At 41.9% G+C, this 23,505-nt stretch overlaps 1 protein-coding gene across 3 annotated transcripts in view; it reads left to right on the top strand.

Moving 5' to 3' along the window:
• Positions 1–23,505, top strand: part of BCAS3 (BCAS3 microtubule associated cell migration factor) — a gene marked incomplete at both ends in the record, with an annotated part of 301,055 nt that overhangs the window by 97,555 nt on the left and 179,995 nt on the right. For 2 of the 3 annotated variants that reach the window (XM_079545129.1, XM_079545128.1), the window contains 4 exons: positions 9,464–9,614; positions 16,655–16,699; positions 22,800–22,924; positions 23,127–23,292. In XM_079545129.1, the coding sequence (XP_079401255.1) occupies positions 9,464–9,614; positions 16,655–16,699; positions 22,800–22,924; positions 23,127–23,292 (487 nt within the window). The remainder of the gene's footprint in view (positions 1–9,463; positions 9,615–16,654; positions 16,700–22,799; positions 22,925–23,126; positions 23,293–23,505) is intronic. The other variant, XM_079545130.1, reaches the window with a different exon arrangement.

Raw genomic sequence — 23,505 nt, 5'->3', positions numbered from 1 at the left:
GGCTGCGTGAGGGTGGGCAGAAGCCTCCCTCTGTGTTTGCAGCAGCCCCAGAAACACGTGTGAGCAGGGGAGCAGAGGTATGAACAGCCAACCTAAGCACTGCTTTGGGCACTGCTTAGCAGCGTACTGCTTGCCAATAAGCTGTATTTTTTGCTGCTTTTCCTTTTTGGTAATGGATGGAGAAGCAGTGAAGTGAATGAAGTGGGTGGTATGCATTGGATAGTTTCTGAAGTGGAAGGAAAAGATCCATTCCCTTCAGATAAGTAGGGAAGCAGACTGATAAATTCTGACACAGGCAAAGTTTGTGTCTATACATAAAGTGTTTTAGAAGTGGGCTTGCAAACGGTGCTGATCTGAGACTGGGGCAAATATATATTTGCCTCTACATTTAGGATCGTAGAATATCCTGAACTGGAAAGGACCCACAAGGATCATCAAGTCCAAATCCTGGCTCCGTACAGAACCACCCAAAATTCACACTGTATTTCCCAGAACACTGTCCAAATGTTCCTTGAACATGGGGCTGTCCCCGTTATCCCAGAGCATTGAAGAGAACCGGCCTTAAAACGGATCCCTGCAGAACCCTGTGAGTGTCGTGGAACTTGGCTATAACCCTTTGAGCTCAACCTATCAGTTGTTCACCCATCACGCTACGTTTTGCCAAGGATGTCGTGAGAAATGGCATTGAAAGCTTTGCTGAAATCCAAAAGGATTCCATCAGCCTGCTTCCCTTGGTCAACTGGATGGACAGCTGTGCATTTGGAAAAGTAGTTGCAAGTTTTCCATAGAAAGTTGAAGAAGACTGACATGAGAAGGGAATTGAAGTTCGTGAGATAGGAAGAGTAAAAATATACGACTGGGTGATTTAGCACAGCAAATGCTGAAGTAATGGTCAAAGCAAACTGTCTCAGAAAGATTGTGGGTCGTCAAGCAGAGGGGAAGTAATAGGTGTACACAGGAGACTGCAATGTCAAAGCTGGATCACAAGGTGAAAGGAGAGAGGAGCTGGATTGCCACAGATGTGAGCGTCCCACAGAATGGATGATTTCAGATTTGGTAGCATCAAACTGCAGAACATTTCTGTAGGTCAGGTGTTGGAGACAGCATTGTGAGGGAATCCAAGGAGAAGTGGTAGCCAGATTTTTAAGAGTTTCTCTGAGAATGATTTAATAAAATTACCCTGTCTGATTCTATCTCACCAGTTAACCAGGTGTGTAAAAGGCAGGCTGGTGTATTTCCTTCTCATATGTTGTAAAAAGGACAGCCCTGTTGGTGGGGTTTTGCAGGCTGCTCCTGGCCACGGCCACTGCTGCTGGAGGGGAACCTGGGGCAGATCCCCCGTGCATGCAGGCTGGATCAGATTGCCTGTGTATATGATCAGTGATTGATTAAGCAGTAATGGATGCTGCTCTTGTTGTCTTGGAGTTTATTATTCTTAAGTAAGGCATTTAAATCAACCGTGCGTTTTTAGGAGTCTGAGAAATGTAAACACTTTATGGAAGGAAACGTAAGCATTAAGTTTGGAAATAAAATATACTTGTATCTTTTAAAAGGTTTATCTTTACCCTTAAATATGCTGATTTGGCTTATTCTTTTTGCTTAGTCTTTGTGGGCTGTTAAAATCAGTTGCTTTTTCCCATCTCGAGGAAATGCATCTTTGACACTTCTCATGACCTGAGTCACGATGCTGTCACAGAGCCAGAAAACATCCTGAACGGTCATGGGTAAAAGAGCAGAGCTGCCGAGGGTGTGTGGTGGGTGGAAGAGGGAGAGATTGCTATGGCTTGCTTCAGTTCCTATTCTATGGGTGTTTCAGACAAGCCATTTATTATAATTATCCATGGATATTATTATCAAGTTCTCATATGCAGTGGTTCTCAGGGCACTTTTTTTTTCCACATAACTTGCCATAAATGCTGTGTATTGAACCTGGATTGAATTCAGACATTAAAATATTAGTGCTGATTGTTGCAGGCAGAGCAAAGGGAAATACAGCATAGGGAACAAGGTGTAAAGAAAGAAAAAATGAGCCACAGGTGTAAGATGTATGTTATTATAGGTACTAAATCCTGATAAGTTAAATTTGGGTAAAGGCCTGCTGTTTAACATTCCCTGTCTCCTCACCCAACGCAACTGCATAGAGAAGTGTCCTTCAGAAATTTCTGGATTACTCAAATGTGGTTTTCTAACACAAACCAACCAGATTTTCTGGCTCTGCTGTCCAAACAGTAGAAAGCTGCATTTGTAAAAATAGTTTTATTCTGTATCATTTGGTAGAGAAGCCTGAGAGACCCAGCTTTTCCAAAGTTCACTATTCTGAATTGCCTCAGAGTCACTCCTAAAAGAAGGCTTTGTGTTCATAACTGTGTTGATGGAGTCCTGACTGGTAAACAGGGTGAGGAGGAGGAGTCCTGGGATGGCTACAACTGCACGGCTTCTGCTGCAGGAAAGATTTGCAAAATGCTCCATAGCGTAGAAGAACTCAGAAGAAGCCAATCTTGCAGTGCGTTAATCTGTGAGGAGTTGGAGGTGCAGTGCCTGCTACAACCAGCATGGCAACTGTCCGGCCCCTGCCTGTGGCAGGCATTTACTGGAGGTGACTTAAGAGCAGAAAGGCCACTTTGGCTCATTTTGCTGGTAACCAGCATCTGGAGCAAACCAGCCGAGGTGTTACTGCTGCAATGGCAATGCAAAGCCTGGAGCCAACTGGCCTGATTGCCAGCTGGCAATCAAGTTTTGCTGTTTTTACTTTAGGGAGAGTTTTGCCCATAAATGGTCTTGAACTTAGCACCAACAATATTTTTAGTTAAATAAATCCTGAAGGGTGATTATGAGGCCAGATTTGTATGTGTGGCAGAGGGGTTGTTTTCTAATGAAATGATTCAAGGCAGCTTTACCAAGCAGGTTTGTGAGCAATGTTAGCATAGCAAAGTGATATCAGTGCAAAATGAGGAGGGGAGAAGGGAAGAAGCAGCCATTTGTTTCAAATGTTCAAGGAGACGTTTTTTTACACGAGGCAGCTAAGAATATGGATGTCCTCACAGCTGCTGGGAAGAGGTGCCACGAGCCTGGGACAATTACTGCTCTGGTACAGGTGGCTTCTTCTCCTCCTTCCAAACCACGCATGTAATTTCTTTTCTGAAAAGAAATAACACAGGTGGAAGAAGGAAAAATGTCCAGCTGTATGTCATTAGCTGTAGAAGTAAATGACAAGTTCAAATCCCAAGTAGAGCTTGCTTAAGTTTAGAACCATTCCTTTATACCTTTTGGACAGTAGAGATAATTGCAGTAAGGGAGTAAGGGGGTCTCATCTAGAGAGGAAAATCTTATGTATTGATGGGACCCTGTAGCTGAAGGACGAAGTTTTTGAAACAGAAGGTGGTTGAAGAAAAAAAACTTCAGACAGAAGAAGGAAGCATTATGGAGAAACGTTCCAGTTTTGAGAGGAAGATGCTGACAAGGAGTTGGAGGAGATGCAATTCAAGAAGGTTGGATGAGAGGGCAGAGGAGCCTGTTGCATCTGTGGCTGAGACACTTGGACTGGTTCATGCATGCCTTGGCAGAGCATTCTCACTTAAGAGCGACTCTGTCACCATCACGTGCCTTGCCTGGATGTGGAAATACGGAAAGTTTGGCTTTCGTAGAGTCATCGTGAGATTTAGTGCAGCTGTGTTTCAAAAGATTCAATATCAAGCAGTTTTCAGTGATATGAAAACAAATGCCTGTGTTATTTTCTCCCACCAGTTTGAATGGAATCAAGTTAGTGATAGGTTTTGGACTCGCATCAGTTCAGCTGAGAATTGCTCCAAGTAGCTAAAAGCTGTGTGCATACGTGCTGTGGCTAATTTGTAGTATTCTGTCTTTAATGGGCTTGATTGTATTTGAAGTACTGAGGTATGGGTGTGAAATGAAGCTAATTTTGGTAATATACAATTCAAGGAAATTGCAATGTAAGTTTAATATAGTTAGATTGATAAGTAAAATACTTTGAGTTTCCTGACTTTTTCTTGGAGAATGGGTAACATCTTACAAATCAAGATAAACTTGTTTGGCTGCATGAAACAAAACAGAAGAGGAGAAGCCCATCTTGGCAGCAATCGGTGCTTGTGGTACTGAGTGTGCTTCTCTGGACGCTGCTGGGTTTGTCTGTCAGACTTCTGCACACCAGCCTTGCTTCCACAGGGTTCTCCAGTCAGGTCACAAGGCAGCATTTCTCACCAGGGCGCTGCTGTTTCCTCTTCCGACTGGAGAAGATTACAGATTATACTGGAACATGTCTGAGAGAAGGTCAGAAAAGAGGGTGAAAGTCTTGGAACTGTAGCTGGGAAGCTTTCCATTCTCATCTGTGAAACTTCTGGTACTTAATCAAAAGCAAAGCAAAATAAACCACCACGTACACAACTACACAGCACTTCTATTTTTTTCTGCCATTTTCTGTTTGCAAGTTAGAAAGGATTTCATTTCTGTTGCATTATACGATTAGTGAATGTTTAATTCAGGAACCGTTGGTGTTACACTTGAACAGAACTAATGGCCAAGCACTGCTTGTTTTCTTAGAACTCAGCCTGCACAAGATTGCAAAGCCTCAATTTACTGCATTTTTACTTAGCAAATTAAAGATGTTTACATGTAGTGCTAATGACGTTAGACTTGTGGTACACTTTGAAATGCAGTCTGTTAAAGACTATAAGATAGATACAAAAGCTAATCAAGTGGGGTTTGAATTTTAATGACACTGCACCACTGAGCTTTTTGTACTGGAGTAATGGAAGAAAAAAAAAAACAAAAAAAAATCAACACAGAATCATTTTACTGTGCAGCTGAGAGGTGCTCAATACCACTTCAGTTTTTTCATATGAAATGTATAGAGAAACTGAAATGCTTGTGATCATTACTTTCCTAGCAGAAAACCCTGTCTGGGCCAAGTCCTGTTGCCCTGCTTGCTAATTGAGGGAAATTTCAGAGTGCAAGAGTGTCAGACAGTGCCGTGCACAACTGAAACTGCCAGGGAAAAGTCAGTGGGTAAAATTGTTTATTTTCAGTTTGGTGTTCAGTTGCCATTTTGCATCTTACGTGTTACAGAGTATAGCTTTGGTGCTGTGCTGGACTCTGGGTTGCTGACACCTTCCATCCAGTTGGCTGGGGCTGCTGCCTGTGTGCAGGGCCGTGCTCCCGGTGTGGCTGGCAGCAGGACGCAGCGTGGTCAGGGCTGGGTCACCTTTGCGTGGGGGCACCAAGGGCTGCGGCACAGGAACAGGGCTGGCTTTACCTGGGGGCTCCTGCTGATGTCTTTTCCACAGATGTCCAGCTTTGTGACCAACCAGTAAATCTTGTGAAGCTTGTTTTCCTTAGAGCATCTGTGTTTTATAACAGCACTTTTGATTTGTTTTTCCTTTGTCTGGTGAGGTTTCTTTGGTCCGGCACGGTCAGGCCTCCCTTTCTTCCTGGTGGATGTGAGCCCGCCGCTGATGGCTGCCCGGGGATCGCAGCACGGCCCGTGCTGTGTGCCTTCTTCATTCCATCCTCGCGTTAATCCGTTTTCCTTTGGAGCATTTGTGGAGTAAAAGGTCTGGAAAAGCGTGCCTCAGGTTTTGGGGGTGGTGTGCTTGTGGCAGGCTTTCAGCAAACAGAGCTAACGGATGATACTGCCTGTGTCCAGCAGGCAAAGGTTATCCTGTGTAATGCTGCACTTGTAAATAAAGCTCTGCTATCAAAGCACCAGGGCACAACACCCTCAGCTTTCAGCTACTTGTCTGCTTGATCTCTGCCTGCAAGTCCCTGAGTAAAATTAGTAAGAGATTTACCAACAGCTTAAACTGAGACATATTTTTTGCACTGGATGTCTAAAATGCTGAATTAGGATTAACTGTAGGAGTTTGGGGTTTAGCTACGATCGGGATCTGTGACCTTGAGTCTATAATATTTGAGTGGAAATAATCAAAGAGTCATAGAATGCTTTGGGTTGGAAGGAGCCCTTAGAGGCCGTCTGGTCCCACTCCCCTGCGATGAACAGGGGCAGCCACTGCTCCATCAGGTGCTCAGAGCCCTCCAGCCTGACCTCGGGGCTGTGCATGGATGGGGTTAGCGAGTGGCATCCTGAGTTGTGGCCCAAGCTGGGAGTGTTGGCAGGTGATTGCAAAGAGAGAAAATAAACTGGGGCCGAAACTGGCCTCGATTTGTTCCTTACACAGCACTTGAACTGCCATCTGAAAATCTCTTTTGTGGCAAACACTTGACCAAAAGGACTTGCCCTGCTGTCCTGGGGGCTGCTGATACCATGGCTGATTTCCAAGGGAAGAGCCTCACTGCAACAGATGCTGTGTTGAATATGTTGTTGTGGGGATGCAATTGCCGTGATATTGCTATGACAATTTTTGTTTTCCTGGATTATTTGCAATATAAAATAATCCTTGCAAAGTTGATATGTAGCGATTTATGTTTAACTTGCAATATACAGCCAAGTTAGCATTTAAAGTTCAATTGTCAGTGCAAAGTGAAACTATTCCTCTGAAGGTATCATTGTAAAATATGCTTCCTTTACAGGAATTAATGTGCTGTCCACATGTGGCGAGGTAATCTGAGCACAGCATCCTGCTGTATGAGGAACGTTTGATATTTCTAGCGGACTTAAACCTTGGCTTATTTCTTGTGTGTCCTTTGACAGTGAATCCACAACTGCACCAAATGCAGCAATAACGTTGATGCTTGCCTGCATTCTTTGTGCTCTTTTGGCCCTGTGTGCAGAACTGCCGTTTCCCGAAGGAGGGGATTCACATTTGTGAGGGCTGCAGGCATGCAGGGGGACTTTGTGAATTTCTGGACGGGCACAATAGGTCAATATACAATTATGGGATTTTTAAAGGACCAATTGAATGTAATGTGTGATGCTGTTTTGTTCCAATGAAATCCAGTCTCCAACATGGCTTCTGCCAAATGCTTGGTAAGGTAGCAATCCCGGGCACTGAGTGCCTTTTCTGGATCCCAAGGCAGTGCAGGTCTGGGAACTTGGATGCATGTCTCTGATAGGCCCGAGGCGAGATACAATGAAGATGTAAGAGCATAGAACATTTCCATCATAGAAATAACTAAAAATAATTCAGTGCAAACCAAAGCACATCTTTTTACTTCTTCCTGTTAAGCACAATATTCTTTAACCTTATTGTGCCCCCTTAACATCCCTGTAATCAAATATTCAAGAAAAACTTTACTGTAATTTATCTCTTTTTTGTAACATTTCGATTTTTAATTTTTGACTTCTACCACTGTTAATTACATTTATTTGCAACAAAGCAACTAAAGGTTGCTGCAGAAGTGATGAATTGGAGAGCAGTAGCTATCGGGATATGTTTGGTATTTTCCCTTTTATTGTAGCTGTGTTTTTAGACTTAGGATTTTAAACTTAATGCTGTAGTTTTCGGAGTGCCCTCGACTGCCTTGGGATTGGTCACCTTGTGTGGAAATGGGCTCATCCCCATGCAGGAGGCACATCTGTAAATGCCCGGCTCTTCTGCGTGCAAACGATGTGTTGAATCAACAGATAGCTTTGCACGTGGAAAACAAGGTGATGTGAAGAGCAGAAGGCACTGGGTAATTAAATGTGCCTTTAGAGAGAGGGAAGCTGTTATGACACAGTCAGTTCAGGAGTTCGTAGTTAATCATTATGTTCCTAAGAAATAAGAGAAAACAAATTGCAGCCGCCTGGAGCCCCTGCAGGTACGCTCTGTGTGCTCTGTTGCTCCTGGTGAATACAGGAGAGTGAAACACTTTCAGAGAGGCCTTGATTACATGCAACAGTGACTAATTAGACAATAAAGCAGCAGACTATTCATACTGCTTTCTACAAGAACCAAGAATGCATTATGAAACTAATCTTAAAAAAAATTAATTGCATCTCAGTCTTAATTTAAAACTGAGGGTTCCCCCCTCCCCCCATCCCCCTCCCGCCTTTCCTGTTTCTTTTTATTCCAAGTTGGTCCAGGAAAATTGCTATTAATGAAATCTGCTCTCCGAGACTTCAATAGGCTTGTTATTCATTAAGGCCTCAGTATTTCTCTTAAAACGTATTGACCAGTGCTCAGGCCAGATACTTAACACAAAGTACACTTCGTAATTTCATCATTTTTGTTGTGCTCCTCTGAGATGCAGAGGTCTGCAGACTGCAGGAAAACAAATAAAAACCCCGAGCTTACAGTTATAGAGTATAAAAGAGGGGTAAAGGAAGCACTGAGTGTCTTTAAGATGATGAGACATTCATTAAGATTTTTCTGCCTTCCTTTTCCTATTTGCAGCCCATCTGAAGTATCATTAAAGCTTTTCAGGCAGCTTCCTGTGAGAAACCCTCTTCTGCGCTGTTTTTCTTCCTTGAAAAAAGGTGGCTGCTCTTCAGTCAGATTGTATGGATTTGGCCTGGGATTTGTATAATAACTATGGAGAATGCAGCGGTTGTTTAGGAACCTAATTCCCAATATGGCTCCCTTTTGATTAAGAACAAAGCAAGCATTTCACAGCATTATAGGAGCACAGAAAAACAAGTTAATGATCTAAACCTTTTAATTCATGGTTGCTTGTCTATTTAAAGTACTTCTGATTCTGCTATAAACAGACTGGCCCCTTTTTTGTTTAACTTCTTTCTTTGGTTTCTTCACATTTCTTTCTTTACTGTCCATGAAATTTGCAGCGAGTTTCCTTTTCTAACTGAAGAATGAGAGGCTGTGACTATAGAATGATACAGAAAGTAAGAAAGCGTATCTAAACCGGGCGTATATCCAGCACAGACCTCTTTGAAACAAGCTAAATTTAGGGTTGTTTTTGTTATGCTTTCTCCTTCCCTTTTTGAATACTGATTTTTTTTTCGTTTTATTTCTCTCTTTTTTTAACGAATATCAAGTCTTTGACTTTTTCAATACTTGATTTTTAGGTGATGCTGGGTATGGCTTTACTTGAAGCAGTTACTTGTGGTATTTGCTTTCTTCCTTAGCTCAGCAGATTGCTGTTCTTTGTGCCTTTATCTAGAGAGACAAGAGCGGCCTTTTCAGAACTTTCAATTACCAGCAGAGAATGTGGTCCTTCAGGAAGAAGTTCCCTTCCAGAATATTCTTTTTTTTTTTTTCCTTTTCTTTTTTCTCCCCATAGAGATCTGGATCCAGAGTCTGTTCTTCAAACCTAACTCCCAAACTTTTTGGTGAACAAACCTGCCAGGGAAGCAGCAGCAGCATGAAGAATATCCTTGCCGTGGAAGGGCGCCTTTCCCCCTACATCTGTATAAATAAAGATTTGCTGCTTCCCTTGTCATGATGTCTTTTTTACCTGAATTGAAAGCGACTGTTTTAGGTTGGTTTTTGTTTGCAATAGGAGCTCATTATTTCCTTTCTTTGCCAATGGCTTATTTTAGATACTTGTTAGAAACGATAAACGAAGGAGCAAATTGCACTCATACGTTTTATTACGTCTCTGTCCCATCAAGGTAAATTGAACAGCCAGGACACGTACAATAACTTCACAAACAACAACCCTGGGAACCCTCGCCTGCTGCCGCTCCCCAGTCTGACTGTGGTGTTGCCTCTGGCTCAAATCAAGCAGCCAATGACGTTAGGGACCATCACCAAACGCACAGGGTAAGTCCACGTGCACAAACCTTTCTCAACCTTGCTATGTGTCGCTTCTGTGGAAATAATTTCTCTCTAGTTGTATTCCATTTAAATTAATTTATTTGCAATGGCAGTGTGTGTAACGTAGTGCTAACAGAGCACTTGGGTATGGGGGAAGGAGAGCTCAAGAAAACAAAGCCAGCACAGATAGGCAAACAAAAACTGAACAGAGATCTCTAAGAATTCAGGAGCATTTCGGATGAGACGTTTTCTTGCAGTCTGCCATATGGGAAACACCGCACGCTGACATCAGGAGAAGTTTCACACCAGGAATTGGTATGAAACATAAGCAGAGCTGTATTCAATCAGAACAAGTTATGGGTTTACGTTGTTGGGTTTGGTTGTTTCTTTTTTGAGTTTGTTTCTTTTGATTTCCAAACTGCTCAAGCAGAGATGCTTTTTGACTATCAGAATCTGAAAGACAGTGAGCCAGGTTGAGTGGAGAGAAAACTTAATCCTGATGTTTTCTTGGCCTTATTTTTCTTCTGGAGTGGCTGTTTTGTACTACGAAATTGACTTGTGGATTTTCTTTCTGGAATCGGTGGCACTTTGCTGCTCGCTGATGTGCTGTGATAAAGAACTGAAAAATGCTTATTCTGCAGAGCTCTACTAAATACATTTACATTGAAACTAGAAAGAAGATTCCCCGAGTTCCATGAACTGTACCAATTTTCAGGTTACTTCTTTCTGTTCAACCGTTATTTTTCTCTTGCTAAAATTCAGTTCTTCAGTTTTTGCAATTAATGCATAAAACCAGCAGGTGATTTTTTTTTTTTAACCCCTCTCAATTTTTAGTAGTTCAAATCCCTGAATATTTTCTGCTTACAATTTCTAAGGCTGATTCGTGCATTGAGTTACAGACTGCTTTTGTATTTGTAAGAAAAACAGATCAAGTTTGGCGTGTGGTTGGGCAAAACAACTGTCAGTCCTACAAGTCAATAGCATTTTCCTGCATTTTGGTAAATGGGTGCAGGCACTGCTTTGCTTCAGTGGCTTCTTGCTTATCAATAATGAGGTGAATTCCACCTTGTGTTTCATGGTCTGGGAATTATTTTTTGGAAGGAGAGCTCAGGGATATTTCCTCTCTCCCTGAATAATTCCCACATTCTGTGCTGCAGCATTCTGTGAAATCTTTTACTGTTTCTTTAGTGCTCTAAATATGCATGATGGGCTTCCAAAGCTGACATCTGTATGCATGTATGTCCATGAATGTTTGTGTGTCTGTCTAACAGGCAGTCCTGCTCTCACTGCTGCGAACAGCAATTTCATTTCTAGAACCAAATCATGCGCTGCAGTCACTCAGTTGCCCAAAGGAAAGAGGCTACCTGCACCCATGTCCCTGACTCCCTAGATAATTGTAAATGAGTGCTAGGAAAGAGTGAAGTAGTGCGAGGGTAATGCTGTGATTTACTTCTTCTGCATATATATTTCAATGGTTTATGTTTGCATTTTATTTCTACTAACAGTTTACACTTGCAAGAAGAATAGATTGTGTCAGCAATCTAATTTTAAGTATAGAAGGGTGAGATTTGGAATGTGGGCAGGAGGGAAGAGAAACTTAGGGAAGGTGCATAGAAATAAGCAGCAAGTTACAGCTCCTGAAAAAGGAAAAATACACAAAGGTTTCTTAAAGAGTGCAGTCAGAGGAGAACAGAAACGAGGACACAAAGGAATGCACTCTTAGAGCTGGGTGGGTTGAGATGTAGGAAGAACATAAGAAGGCATCTGATGGTCGGTGAGGCGGTGGCAGCAGCGGCGGTGAGGGGGTGATTTAAACACAAACAGCCTCTGGTGCAGCTTTGGAGGTGCTTGGCTGCTTACAGAAGCTCACACAGCTGCCTTACAGAGGCTGCTTCTTTATTGCCACGATGATACCTGCACACCTCACAACGGCCATTACCAATAAATGGGCATTCTGTATGTAATGTTTTATCCTTATTTTTCTTAAATGTACTCAAAATAGCGTCCATATCCATAGTTTTCTTTGATGAAATCCTACAGTTCTCAGCCTGCCCATGCCCTATTATTGTGTGTAATTTCTAAATTTAATTAAATTTAAAATACTCAGTGAGGTTTATGTAAGGGGAGGAAAAAGCAGTCATGGGAAATACCCTGCTGTGTAAATAGAGTTTTTGTGAATGAGGATCATAATTTTCAGCAAAGCCGGTGTAGATGTGTAACGTTCAGCTGAGTGCTTCCCTCATTTGTTCTGCATCCAAAACATTTGATGAAAGTACACAAAATTAACATGAAAAGCTGTATTTATGAAGTGGGGATTTAGGAGGAATGACTCGCATCCAAGAAGCCTGGCATGCCTAAAATGACCGAATTGAGACAGCAGCCTTAACTTAAACCTCCAGGGGGCAAAGCGTGTGTTTAACATATTTAACATCTGCCCTCATATTTCTGCAAACACATAGCAATGTAAGTCTGTACAGTGTAATATTTAGACAGGACAGGGACCATCTGCCTCACTCTGAGAAGTGTAGGAGGCATGTATTGCTGCAAATGGCAAAAGACAGATGTATTTACACCTACGTGGTCAGCACCTTTAAGCAGCGCTCCAAGGAAACAAGGCTCTTCTTTGGAAGCAGCTGCTTAACCTTGTGATTGTGCAGTGATCAGAAGAGGAGGAGGAATGGCAATCGGTTGGATTTTACCATCGTTGCTCAGTGGCCCTTAAAGCTGATTCCTTTTCCGTTGTTTCAACATTTAAAGAGTGACACATTTCTTCTGTTACAGTGTATTTTGAAAAGTAAAAAGCAAGCCAAAAAGAACGCTGTATAATTTGCCCACTCTGGTTTCATCCATTCTATTTGCTTTTAGCTTCTCTAATACAAGATATCTTACTTAAGTTTTTCAGGTTTTATTAACCATGTAGAGGTTTGTTTTGCCAGTATCTGGGACAGCAAACTATTTTTCAGGTGAAAGGACCTATCACTGCCCTTAATAGGATCTGTCTCCAGCAGAGCTCAATGCGTGTCACTTTATTTGACAAGTGGAACGGCAGTAAATTCTTTACAAGTGGTCGCCGTAGCCCCGTGGGAATGAAAGACCAGAATCTGGAGCTGTGTCATGATGGTGCTGTTCATCACAGATATTTTTTTCATGTAAGCTTGTATGTTTGGGAGCATTATCTGATGGGACATTGAGCTCTGATTCTGAGCAGTTTCCATTCTCAGCGCTCAGTACCTCTGTGCAGTACCTCCCTTACCCATCACCATCACACGTTCCCTGCCCTCCATTTCTTCCCTTGCTTTTTCAGGTCTCCCGGGGCAACTCCCCCACCTCCAGGAGCACTTCATTTTTGTCCCTATGTTTTCTCATCCTGCTGACTCACTTTCCTGCAGTTTGTGCTGTCAGTGCATTCTGAGGAGCAGATAGATGTTCCCAAAGGAGCTCTGGCACTAATGAGGAAGGAAGCATCTAATGTTTTAAAGATTAGGGGGATGCAAGACAGCGAAGGAGATAGGTTTAATAAGTCCTTATAGATCCATGCCTCAGTTTCCCTCTCAGAATTTTAATAGTTATGCTGAATTCCTTCTCAGGTCTCGTGAATGGGTTAATTCATTGCTCCTGTAACAAAGAGCTTATAGATTGGAAAGAGGAAGAGCTGTGCGGTCCATCTCACGCTTGTCTGTAGCAGGGAGTGCATCCGAACATGGCAGAGGACAGCTTTGTGCTGTGCAGCTTCATAAGCGTGCCTTGTGTTTGTGGAATGAGTTGTAGTTTGTTTCCAGTGTAAGAATGTGGGGACACAGATGCACCATAATAGGAAGAAGGGAAATAAACGATAGAGGAACGGCCCCAAAAGAAAAACCATTTCAGAAATGGACTTCTCTGGCAGCAGCTGGAGAACTTTCTGGTTTTAACTTTCTCGAGCCGTTTGGTCGTTATATTTGTATCCTACTTCATTCTCAGATTCATTATAGATGTAGTGCAACACAAAGATGTGCCCTACATTCGTTGGGTCTTGTCACAGCAGAGACGTCCAATGCATCTTGCAGGAAAAGAGACAAACTTTTTATCTTTTTCCATCCAATAACCATGGATAGTGAGCTTTTAAACATGAAACTCCATTCGTTCTTCATCCAACTCCCCATTTTCATTCCTCATTACACCCTGAATAAGAGGAGGAGTAGGTTAAGTGTCTGATGTTGAAGCAGGCTGAGATATTATCATTTTAATGTTTCTCTTTGCTTTTATTTCACGTACTGAACATCACTGGTATCCTATTTATCCTATTTGGCTCAGAAAGGCTTGGTTAATCCCAGGTTTCACTGCTGGGGCAAGCAAAAATAAGGTGTGCAAAGTCCTGTCGTTGTAGTGTAGTTATGGAGGTACAGGAACTAAAAATCAAGACAATATTAAAAGCAAATCTGAAGAATTCATTGAAATAGGTTGGCTGCTGTGCTGCAGGCAGGCACTCAGGCACATTTCTCAGGCGTGTTTTACGTCACTTTAACATTTTATAAAATATATTTTGGTTGTAAAGCAACTACTGTAAGTGATACCAAATACAGTCAGGATGGCAATGAGGGTTTGAGTAAATGAGTGTCACGTGTTTTATTAAAAACTTAAATAGTTGCAAGTTTATATTAAACGTAACAAAGTTGAATAATATTTCAGTTTTGAATTTGCTAAAATTCAGAAAAGAAATTTAAAAAATGCTGTTGGAATTTTGAATCATAAATCATCTTCAGTTATTATTTTCCTTTAGAATTCCCCACTAACCACAAGAGCAGAGAACCTCAGTGAGGTTTCTGCCTTGGCATTGCTGTGTTACTGCCATCGAGCGCAGCCATCTGCTGCTGTCTTTTCAAGGTTGGGTTATCCTGTAATTTGTTCTCCCCCCATTAACATACCATCCATATTGTGTGAAGGAAACACTGAAAAACAATTACTGAAATAAATGTCTTAGGAAAAAAACAGTCATTTTCAAAGAAAGTGGAACTCATGAATGTAAAAATCCGTGTTCATCTTTCTTATGGCTATAAATAAGACTATAGCTTAGTCTTGTGACTAATTACATTTCCCACATAACACAAGATTTTGAGTCTATGTATGGAAAAAATTGTTGCTAACAACAGCAACACTATAAAACAAGAAAACATCTTCTACTGAAGACTGCATCCCCCTAGGTAATTTATATTTAAACTGGAAAGAATTTCTTAATGTGCAAATATAATTGGGTCAGTATAGTATGGTGGGCTAAAAACCCCAAATTTCCACACTGTTGTAATGTACTCACGTGAGCATCATGAGCCTGCTTTGTGCAGATACAGAAACTGAGGCAGGTGGAAAAGGAATTGCTTGCTAAATGTCCGGGGTCAAGCAATTCCAGGCTCCCAGTCAGAGCTGCCCACCTCCAGTGACTCTTCAAATACACACGGGATAGATTCTGGGAATTAAACTTGATTGGTTGTGGGCTGTACAAAAACCTTAGCTTTCCAGTCAGTGCTTAAAATGTGCAGCAGTGCTTTGCTGATGCGATGCTGAGCCATGAGAACGGCCCTCAGCTCCACGAGGCGCTGAGTATTGCTGTATGGCACGTCCTACCACTCGTACACTGCATGCAATTCGTACATTTCTGGCAGTGTAGTTGGGGTTTTGTTCAATCACCATGCATTAGGTCTGGAAAGGCAGCTGGTTCCATCAAATGAGGAGCGGGCGCAGGATTTTTTTCCACAGTATTCCGTTCCGTATTGGATTTTTACATCCTAGAATGTAGAATATACATCTTACTTTTCTACCTTCACATTAAAGGTGTTCTTATGAGATGTCTGCATTTCTTGCTGTTGCACTCGTGCCAGATTTAGCTTTTTCAATTCTTTTTGTGTTGCTCTAATTTTAAATGTTTACACATAAGGCTGAGTGCACGACACCTCGCAGTGGTAGACCTGCTGGGTTTAGTTGATTGCCTGAAAATACTTCAATTGTTTCAACTGGTCAGAATTCATCCCTGAGTCCAGGTATGAAAAGAAAGATGATGCATTGGCATTTACCAAATCAGTCATTCAGTACTTTTGTGGGTATTGTGGGTAATGTTACATCCCAAATGGGAATCAAAGGAGCTGTGAGCACATGAGCAGCTCCACATTTACCTCCTGTTTTGCTTTTCAGATTTTATGCAAATGTCAGTATGGCAATGGCTGGTGATGTAAACAAGGGGAAATTCCATGCAAAATGCTCTAAAATTAGTGGTGTGTGATACCACTCTCAGAACTATGCACTGTACCAAGTAGTTCAGCTGCAACCACGTCATGGTACAGATACATTGCGGAGTGGCCAAAAGCACTAAGCTCTATGAATTGGGTGATTTTTAACATCAGGTGTATTCGAAGTAAGTTAGGGTTCTCTTTCCTGCATTCTGCGCAAGCTTATAAATGGGGGAATAAGATTTCTGGGTCATCTAGTCGCTAGAGATGATTAATTTGATAGTATCTTTCTATCCTAGGAAAAGGGCTGCGGAGCTTTCCCGCAGAGGAGTGCCTTGTGCTGCAGTCTCTCTTGCCCAGTGCATTCACCAAACTGTCCCATGCAGAGCTTCAGTGTTTCACGGGGAGCAGCCACACATTTGTTGCTCTTGTTGCTAATTTACTTTGTTTACCTGTTATGACTTCCAGCGTCTATTTAAGGCTCTCTTGACTACATTTGCCTAAGAATTGTCTGCAGACTAAACTGTGTCTAACTTGAACTACCACGCCAGAGCCCACCTGCACGTGATGCATTGCATGTGTCGCAGCGTGGTGCATGGAGAGGGAGCTGCCCGTGAGCCCTGGCCGTGCAGCCGCTCGCGCTGTGGCCGCGTGCTCTGGGCAGGCGCCGCTCCGTGTGTCAGCATGCTGGTGATGTGAGAGGTCTACATCTCTTTCAGGGCATCATGAATGGTTATGACAGTTATTTTGTTTACCTTCTGTGTAAATCTTAATAGCATGATGTAGAGTGTACTTGTTGGTAATTGAGTTTTCATCTAATTTCTGTGCATTTTTCCCCCTTCCGTGAAGACCTTACCTGTTTGGAGCAGGATGTTTTTCCATAAAAGCTCCATGGTGAGTTCTCAGTTCAATCCCAGCATGCCTATAATTCATTTGCTGTACTCACTAAATATAACTCTGTGTTTAGACTTTTTGTTTGGGATTATTTATTTTTTTTCCACATTGTTCACTGCATGGCTGATCCATAGGTGGAAGCACTGCATAATTTCACTTTTAAGCTGTGGATGCATATTCACCATCGAGTGTTGTCAAGCGAATGCGTTCTGTTTTTGTTGTTGTTTTTTTTTAACCTTTGACGGTGCATTTAATTTTTAAGTAGCAAAGAAGCTGAAAAAATTAATTATTTTCCAACAGGCAAAAAGGATTGCAAGTGATTTTCAAAGCAGGTCTGCTTTTTTGTATCGCTTCCCTTCCTATGGTGGCACTAAGTTGCTCACAGACAGAAATCATCAGTGATGACCTCCTGATACTAAACCAGATTAGCAGTGAGTAGACAGTAAATATTGCAGTAAGAGACGTAAAGCAAGTCAGGTGGGCACTGCAAAAGAATAATAATTTACAAAGCTTATCACACCTGAGGAAAAAACAAACCACAGTTCCCTTAATGTAAGGATATTTGAAATAATAATGTATTATTTTTTATAACATGTAAAATGGAAGCATATTTCAAAGGAAGAACAGTTCATAAGTTTTGTTTTGCCGGGGCTCGGTTCAGGATTCATACAGCGCTTTGTAACAGCCAGCCACATTTTATCACGTGAGGGTTGGGTGGCTGCAGTTATAAGCATCAAGATTGGACGAAGTCGGGGGCTTTCTTAGGAAATGTACATGGTCTGTGTGTCTTTGAGAACGTATTACTTCTGCAGAGAGGTCTTGGTAGGAGGGAGGCTGAGGGTGGCTCATGAAGGGTGCGTAAGCTGTGCAAACTCTCGAAAAGCAAAGGCACTGTGAGACAAAAGGAAAGGGAACATTTCTTTACTCCTTATCACATGAATCATTATTACGTGAGGATTGCATGGGAAGGAATTAACAGCACAGTATTTGGCTCCCAAAGCATATTCCTATGGAGCGTTCCGAAATGCAGTCTGTGATGCACCCAAATTTCGTCTGGCAGTGATCTAAGGAGTGAAGGGCTCTGGAAGAGGAGTGCTGAGCACGGCATGCATTGGCCAGTGCTGCTGGGGGCTCCCTTCGTAGCATGGGCTCCCAGCACTGCAGCCTTGTCAACCAGAAATGACTTTAGATTGAAGCAAGATTAAAAGGCCGAGATTAAAGAGGGGAATGTATGAAATAGACTCAGAAATCGTTGCCTGTCTTTCACAAGACTCTCTTGTGGTTTGTTTAACGCCAGTGCTAGCTCACAAATATGGGCTTTCCTAGCCTACAGAGAAATTAGGATAAAAAACACACTTTGGGCAGGGAAAGAAGTCATGTTGTTCCCATTAAAGTCTTAATGAGACCTAAATTATGTAAACAGAATGAATGGAGATTTGACAGCTTATTGCCTAGCGAATAAAGGAGCCTGCTATTTCTTTCTTGCTTTCTCTTGTTTTATTCATGATTTGACGACTGGGAACATGTCTTTATTTTCCTTTTTTCGGCACAAAGATAAAGTAATGAAGATGTTTGTATTTTGAGGCAGATAGGAGTTTTCAGTAATTTTGCAGCTATAAATTTTGTGCAGTGTTTTTCTCTGGTACTTTTGTGGCCACTTACGAGAAAACTTTTCCCTTCAAAAATGGAGCGTGCCCATTTTGGTGGATTTCTCTGCGGATGATTTGTGCAGTGACTTACAGATCAGTGCTGTGGTTTTTATGAATCTGATGTGTTTAAAACCTCATCATTGGTGATATAAAACCAAACAGGGGCTGCAGAGAATGAGAATCGCACTATTTTGTAGATGATACTTCATTTCATAAATCAATTTCTTCATATCGTGGATTTGAAATTTGTTTTTCATACATTTAAAGCCATGTCACTTGTTTGCTGTCTGAAATTGAAGACACTGAACAGCCAGCAGTATTCTGAAGGACACGGAGCTCTGTGAGGCACGCTCCATGCCTCTGTTGGTACCCTGTGGTTTTCACCAGTTGCCTATGATTTTCAGTGTATTTAAATAGAATTAATTCTTTTTTCTTACCTTCGTAAAGTGGGAAAATAATAACAAATGAGAAGTAGCTGAGATACAGTTATGATGTTTTATGATGATCAGTTATGAGCACACTTCAGAAGCTGTGGCAGACGTTAGGGTTGGTTACAGAAGTCAAGGAGTCTTAGTGCTGAGTTGGTTCAGAAGCTCTTCATCTTTTGTTCTTTGTCAGCATGAAAAAACCTGCACGCTCCTTCTGCAGTCTTCATTTTTTTAAGGAGATGACAATGGTGCCTTAATTATCGTCAGCTTCCTCTCAACTTTTGTGCCATTTCCATAGAAAGTGCACATGTGTGTTTTTTACTGGTTATGTACACATCTATTCTCAGTGTTCCTACATTGAAAATGGGAATCATCCTCCGAAATGATGTCAGAGAAGTTAGTTATTATCAGCAGCACGCATTTCCCCAGATGCCCTGTACTGAGCTGAAGATTGAGTTCTAGTGGGTGCCTTTGTTCCATCTTCAAGTGGGACAGGTGCATGGGAGCTGCTGGAAACTGAAATTGCACTGCATGGCCTTTGCTGAGGCAGAGATCTCCCGGAGTGCGGGTGATGTAACGCCAAGGTTTTTGTTAGCACTGTTCTACAGCTCAGCAGCTGCATCGTGACAGAGAGGGGTCGGTGTGCTGGGCAGGAGGCACGGCCATCTCCGTTCCTTTTCTCCTCTGCAGTGTTCTTCATCCTTCCTGCAGCAGAGCTCACCCAATGGAAGAAGCCCCACGCCGTGCCCTGCGGTTCGCTGGGCCTTTTCTGCACCAGGGCCTCTTGCAGAGGGGCTGCACAGGACTTGGAGAACGGGGGCAGCTTTCTGCAAACCCGGCAGTGGAAGTGGATGGCAGAGCCTGCCTGAGATCCTCAGCTCCCTGCTTTGATGGGCACGATCTGCTCCAGTGACAGAGGAAAAACCCTTATTGCCCCCCTAGGGTGAAACAAGCAGAAATTGTTCTTTTTTGCAGATAAACTCTGGGACCGTTAGCTCTTTCTGTGTTATGTTTTTTCTTTTTTTTTAGCCTTCTGCTGTAGGTTTCTGCATCGATACCATTGGGATAATAACACTGCTGTGCCGTGGTGAGTGCTTGGTGTAGGTGGGCAGACCCAGACGGGAAGAGGTCTGCCAACAATTTATCCTCCACGTCTCTTATAGGGCCGTTGTGTCTCGTGAAGGAAGACTGAAATTAAAAGCAAAGGTTTTGGTCAGATTAGTTTAACTTTTCTTATTTCTTCTGCCCTTCTTCCTGCATCATAAGCCTTTCCTGCAAAAAGATACAGCATAATATTCTGAATGTCAGTATATTGTGAAGATTGCTTGAAATTAACTGTTTTTAAAAGTGAGCCCAAATGTGCCTTAATTTCAGCTTATGGAATAATTTACGAAGTGCTGACAGGCTGAGAGCAAGGAAAGAGCAGAAGTTCTTAGCAGAAAGCAGTCATTCACCACCTACCTTCAACATTTCTGTTTTGTTATCGTTTATAAAGCTGAGAGGGTGCTTGCATCTACGTAATGATGAGGATTTATAGTTTTCAAGTTGTTAAAATATCATAATGACATGAAAATATATTTTTCTAATGGCATTACCATTACAGAAAAATAATTTGGCTTTTGAGATCTACTGAAAGAAAGAAACTTGAGTTGGAACGTATTGATGAAAACTCAGAGGGTAAAGTGAAAAGGTGGGAAAATGAAAGGTTCCGTAGTTACAGTAATTTCAGTGTAGACCTGTTGACATCCCTGCACTTATTTCAGAAATATGCAGAAACCAATGTGATGCAGCAGCAGTCCTTGGCTTTTGTTTTTTGCAGGACTAAGTTGAACCACATGAGTGCTGATGTTTTGCAGGGTCTGCTCTCTCTGACTACAAAACACCACTCTGGGATGGAAAATGTTTTGTCACTGAAGCCAACACTTCAATGCACGCCTTGAAAGATGTACATCTTAAAGATACAAAGTAAATAGAATGTAGTCCAGAGCATTTCCTCCAGCTGTGTATGCCTGTGTTTGGTTGAACAGAGCTCTTTGGGACTCAGAGCGTCCCAAACTCAGCAGAGATTCTGTAATTTGTTGTTGATCTCAGGTTCCCTTCTGCTGAAAGGCTCAAAGCAATGGTTGAAGTCCATTATGTCTCTGGTTTATGTTTTAGGATAGCATTTGCTTCTACTTTGTTGGTGGTTTTTTTCTCCTTTTTATATCATCTCAGTAACCTCGGGCTGTGTGGTGAGAATATTTAGAATATTAGGAATATTAGAATAGCATAGAAAGATAATTTTCAAGAGTTTCTATGAGGAAGCAAATGTGAGTGAATCCTGTTGGTACTCATAGTTGGCTCTGTACTGATTGAGGGGCAACATCATCCTTCTTAAATCTTGTTTAACGTTAAGAACAAACATTTATTGTTTGAAGCATGGATCAGTAAGAAGCCCGTGATGAGTGCACGCATTGCAGCATCATTTCTGCAGTGGTGTCCATGTGTGAATGCTTGGAAGCTGAGAACTAATAATAGTTTTCAACACACAGTTTGTCCCAGAACTGATGGGAAGGGCTGCTTGTGAGACAGATGACTATTCAAAGTGAGCAAAATCTATTCTGAATTTTTATGAGCGGCTGATAAGTAGTGTGTTAATATCAATCAAAAATTCTGATATTGTGGGCAGGAACTTTTTGGAACACAGAGTTTGGATCCGGTGATCTGTAATTGCAGATGTAACAGTTGGATATGAAGTGCTTTGTGGTAGTTCAATATCGGAGTTACTGACTATAAATTGCAATTGCTCTTTGGGGACATTCCACCTTCTGGTGTAAGCAGAAGAGCTTCAGGACCGGTCTGAGTCCATGAATGTTCATTTGAATATTACAATCAATGTAACACAGTTCCTTTTGGAAGGTTGTTTTCATGCTGTTATTTTATTTTATTTCTTATTTTTTCTGCAAATGAAACACGTGGCCACAGGTTTGCTGTATCTGTGACCTGTGGCACATACGTATCTGCACACACAATTAGGATTTAAGAACTTAAAAACAAATAAGAATGTGGCAGTGTAATCAGAGATAGATGTATTATGGAATAGGAATTAATGAAAGAAAAAATAAAGTGGGGAAAGGTAGGAAGAGAAGGAAGCAATGACGTAGAATATAAGAAAGAGAGAGAAAGCAAATTGCAGAGATGGAAAAAAGAATAGGACACGGGTAAGAAGGAATCCTGTGTGAACTTCTCAATCAGTGTTCCTGCTGAGGAACAAATGAGATCCAGGTTTGCTGGGCAGTGCTCTAAAAAGAGCTTTGAATTCATACAAATCTGGAAGGAGCCGAAGAAGAAAGTAAAAATGCAGTCGTGTTTCAGTACAACACAGTGACAAGCCACTCGATGTGCTACTTGTACATTGTTCAGTATCATAGGAGAATTTTTCTTACTCTTTTTATTTGGTGCAATTACTGATTTGTTTTAACATATAGCACGAGTGTGCACATTCTTTCCCTTCCCTCCTGTCCTCTGCATGCTGTTCCCTCTTACCTGTTGCTCACATCGTGTCTATTGCAGTGGTTTCAATGCCATCCTCACTGTCTGGGTTGTAGCTGAGCAGCAGTCAGTGTGAGTGTCAGCTGGATGTGGATCTTCTGCAAATGCTGGGAAAGACCAGCCGCCTTGGGTGGCTGCCCCAGACTCTGTGTTTTCATTCCCAAAGGGCTTCCAAATGTCTGCATTCCCTTTGGAATTTGTTTCTATTGAATGCAAATGTTCAATATTGGGTCTTTCAAACAGTCTCACCAATTCTGCATTATGAGCAGTGCTGTTCTTCAAGTTAATGAGTTCAGTGATCGAGGGGAATTTGGAACCTATTATCCAGAAACACTGAGCATCTGTAAGTCCTGCCAGATCATAGGGGAACTGCAGATATTCAGCACCTCCTAATTTGTACCTGAGAATGGCTGTTAAGCAAAGGACATCGTCATTTTTTAAGTATCAATTTGCCTAATTTGTTTTTTTGTTTGTTTTTGTTTTTAATTTAAGCAAAACCAAACCGGCTCCACAAATTTCACCCAGTAAGTCTGTGGGAGGAGAGTTTTGTGTCGCTGCAGTCTTTGGATCATCGAGGTCGTGGTTTGCAAACAATGCTGGGCTGAAAAGAGAAAAAGGTAGGGAAACTTTCTGGAAATTAACTGTGCTTCTTATGATTTTCTTTTTGTCTCCCCGGCCCCTGCAGTTCTTTTAGTTGATGTATTTGACCACAAGTTTATTAAGCCGAGCGACTTCCAAGAATAGTCGGCGATTTCAGTAAATATTTTTTCAGTTTCTGTTCTGCTGTTGCAGTAAGATTTTCTTTCTTCTCGCAAACAGATCAATCAAAGCAGTTTGTAGTGGAGTCACTGTACATCATCAGCTGCTACGGGAGCCTCGTGGAGCACGTGTTGGAACCACGTCCGCTCAGCACTGCTCCCAAGATCAGTGATGACACCCCTCTGGAAATGATGACGTGCCCGAGAGCCAGCTGGACTTTGGTTAGGTAGCTCATTTCCTTTTCTTTCTGTCCTCCTTTTTGTCCAGTAAATGAGTATGAACTTCTTTTTTTTTTTTGAAAGGAATGAATGAACTGCATCAAGATTTTTTTGCTGTTATTTTTATCTGTTATGGACTTTCCATTGAAAGAGGACTCAATAGCAAATTCAAGCCTAAATTTTCATGTAGTTCTGTTAGTGCTTAGACATGGAGCTATGTG

Source organism: Tetrao urogallus (genome assembly GCF_951394365.1).
Source record: "Tetrao urogallus genome assembly, chromosome: 20".
NCBI classification, from domain to species: domain Eukaryota; kingdom Metazoa; phylum Chordata; class Aves; order Galliformes; family Phasianidae; genus Tetrao; species Tetrao urogallus.
This window is presented reverse-complemented; position numbering and strand designations above follow the sequence as displayed.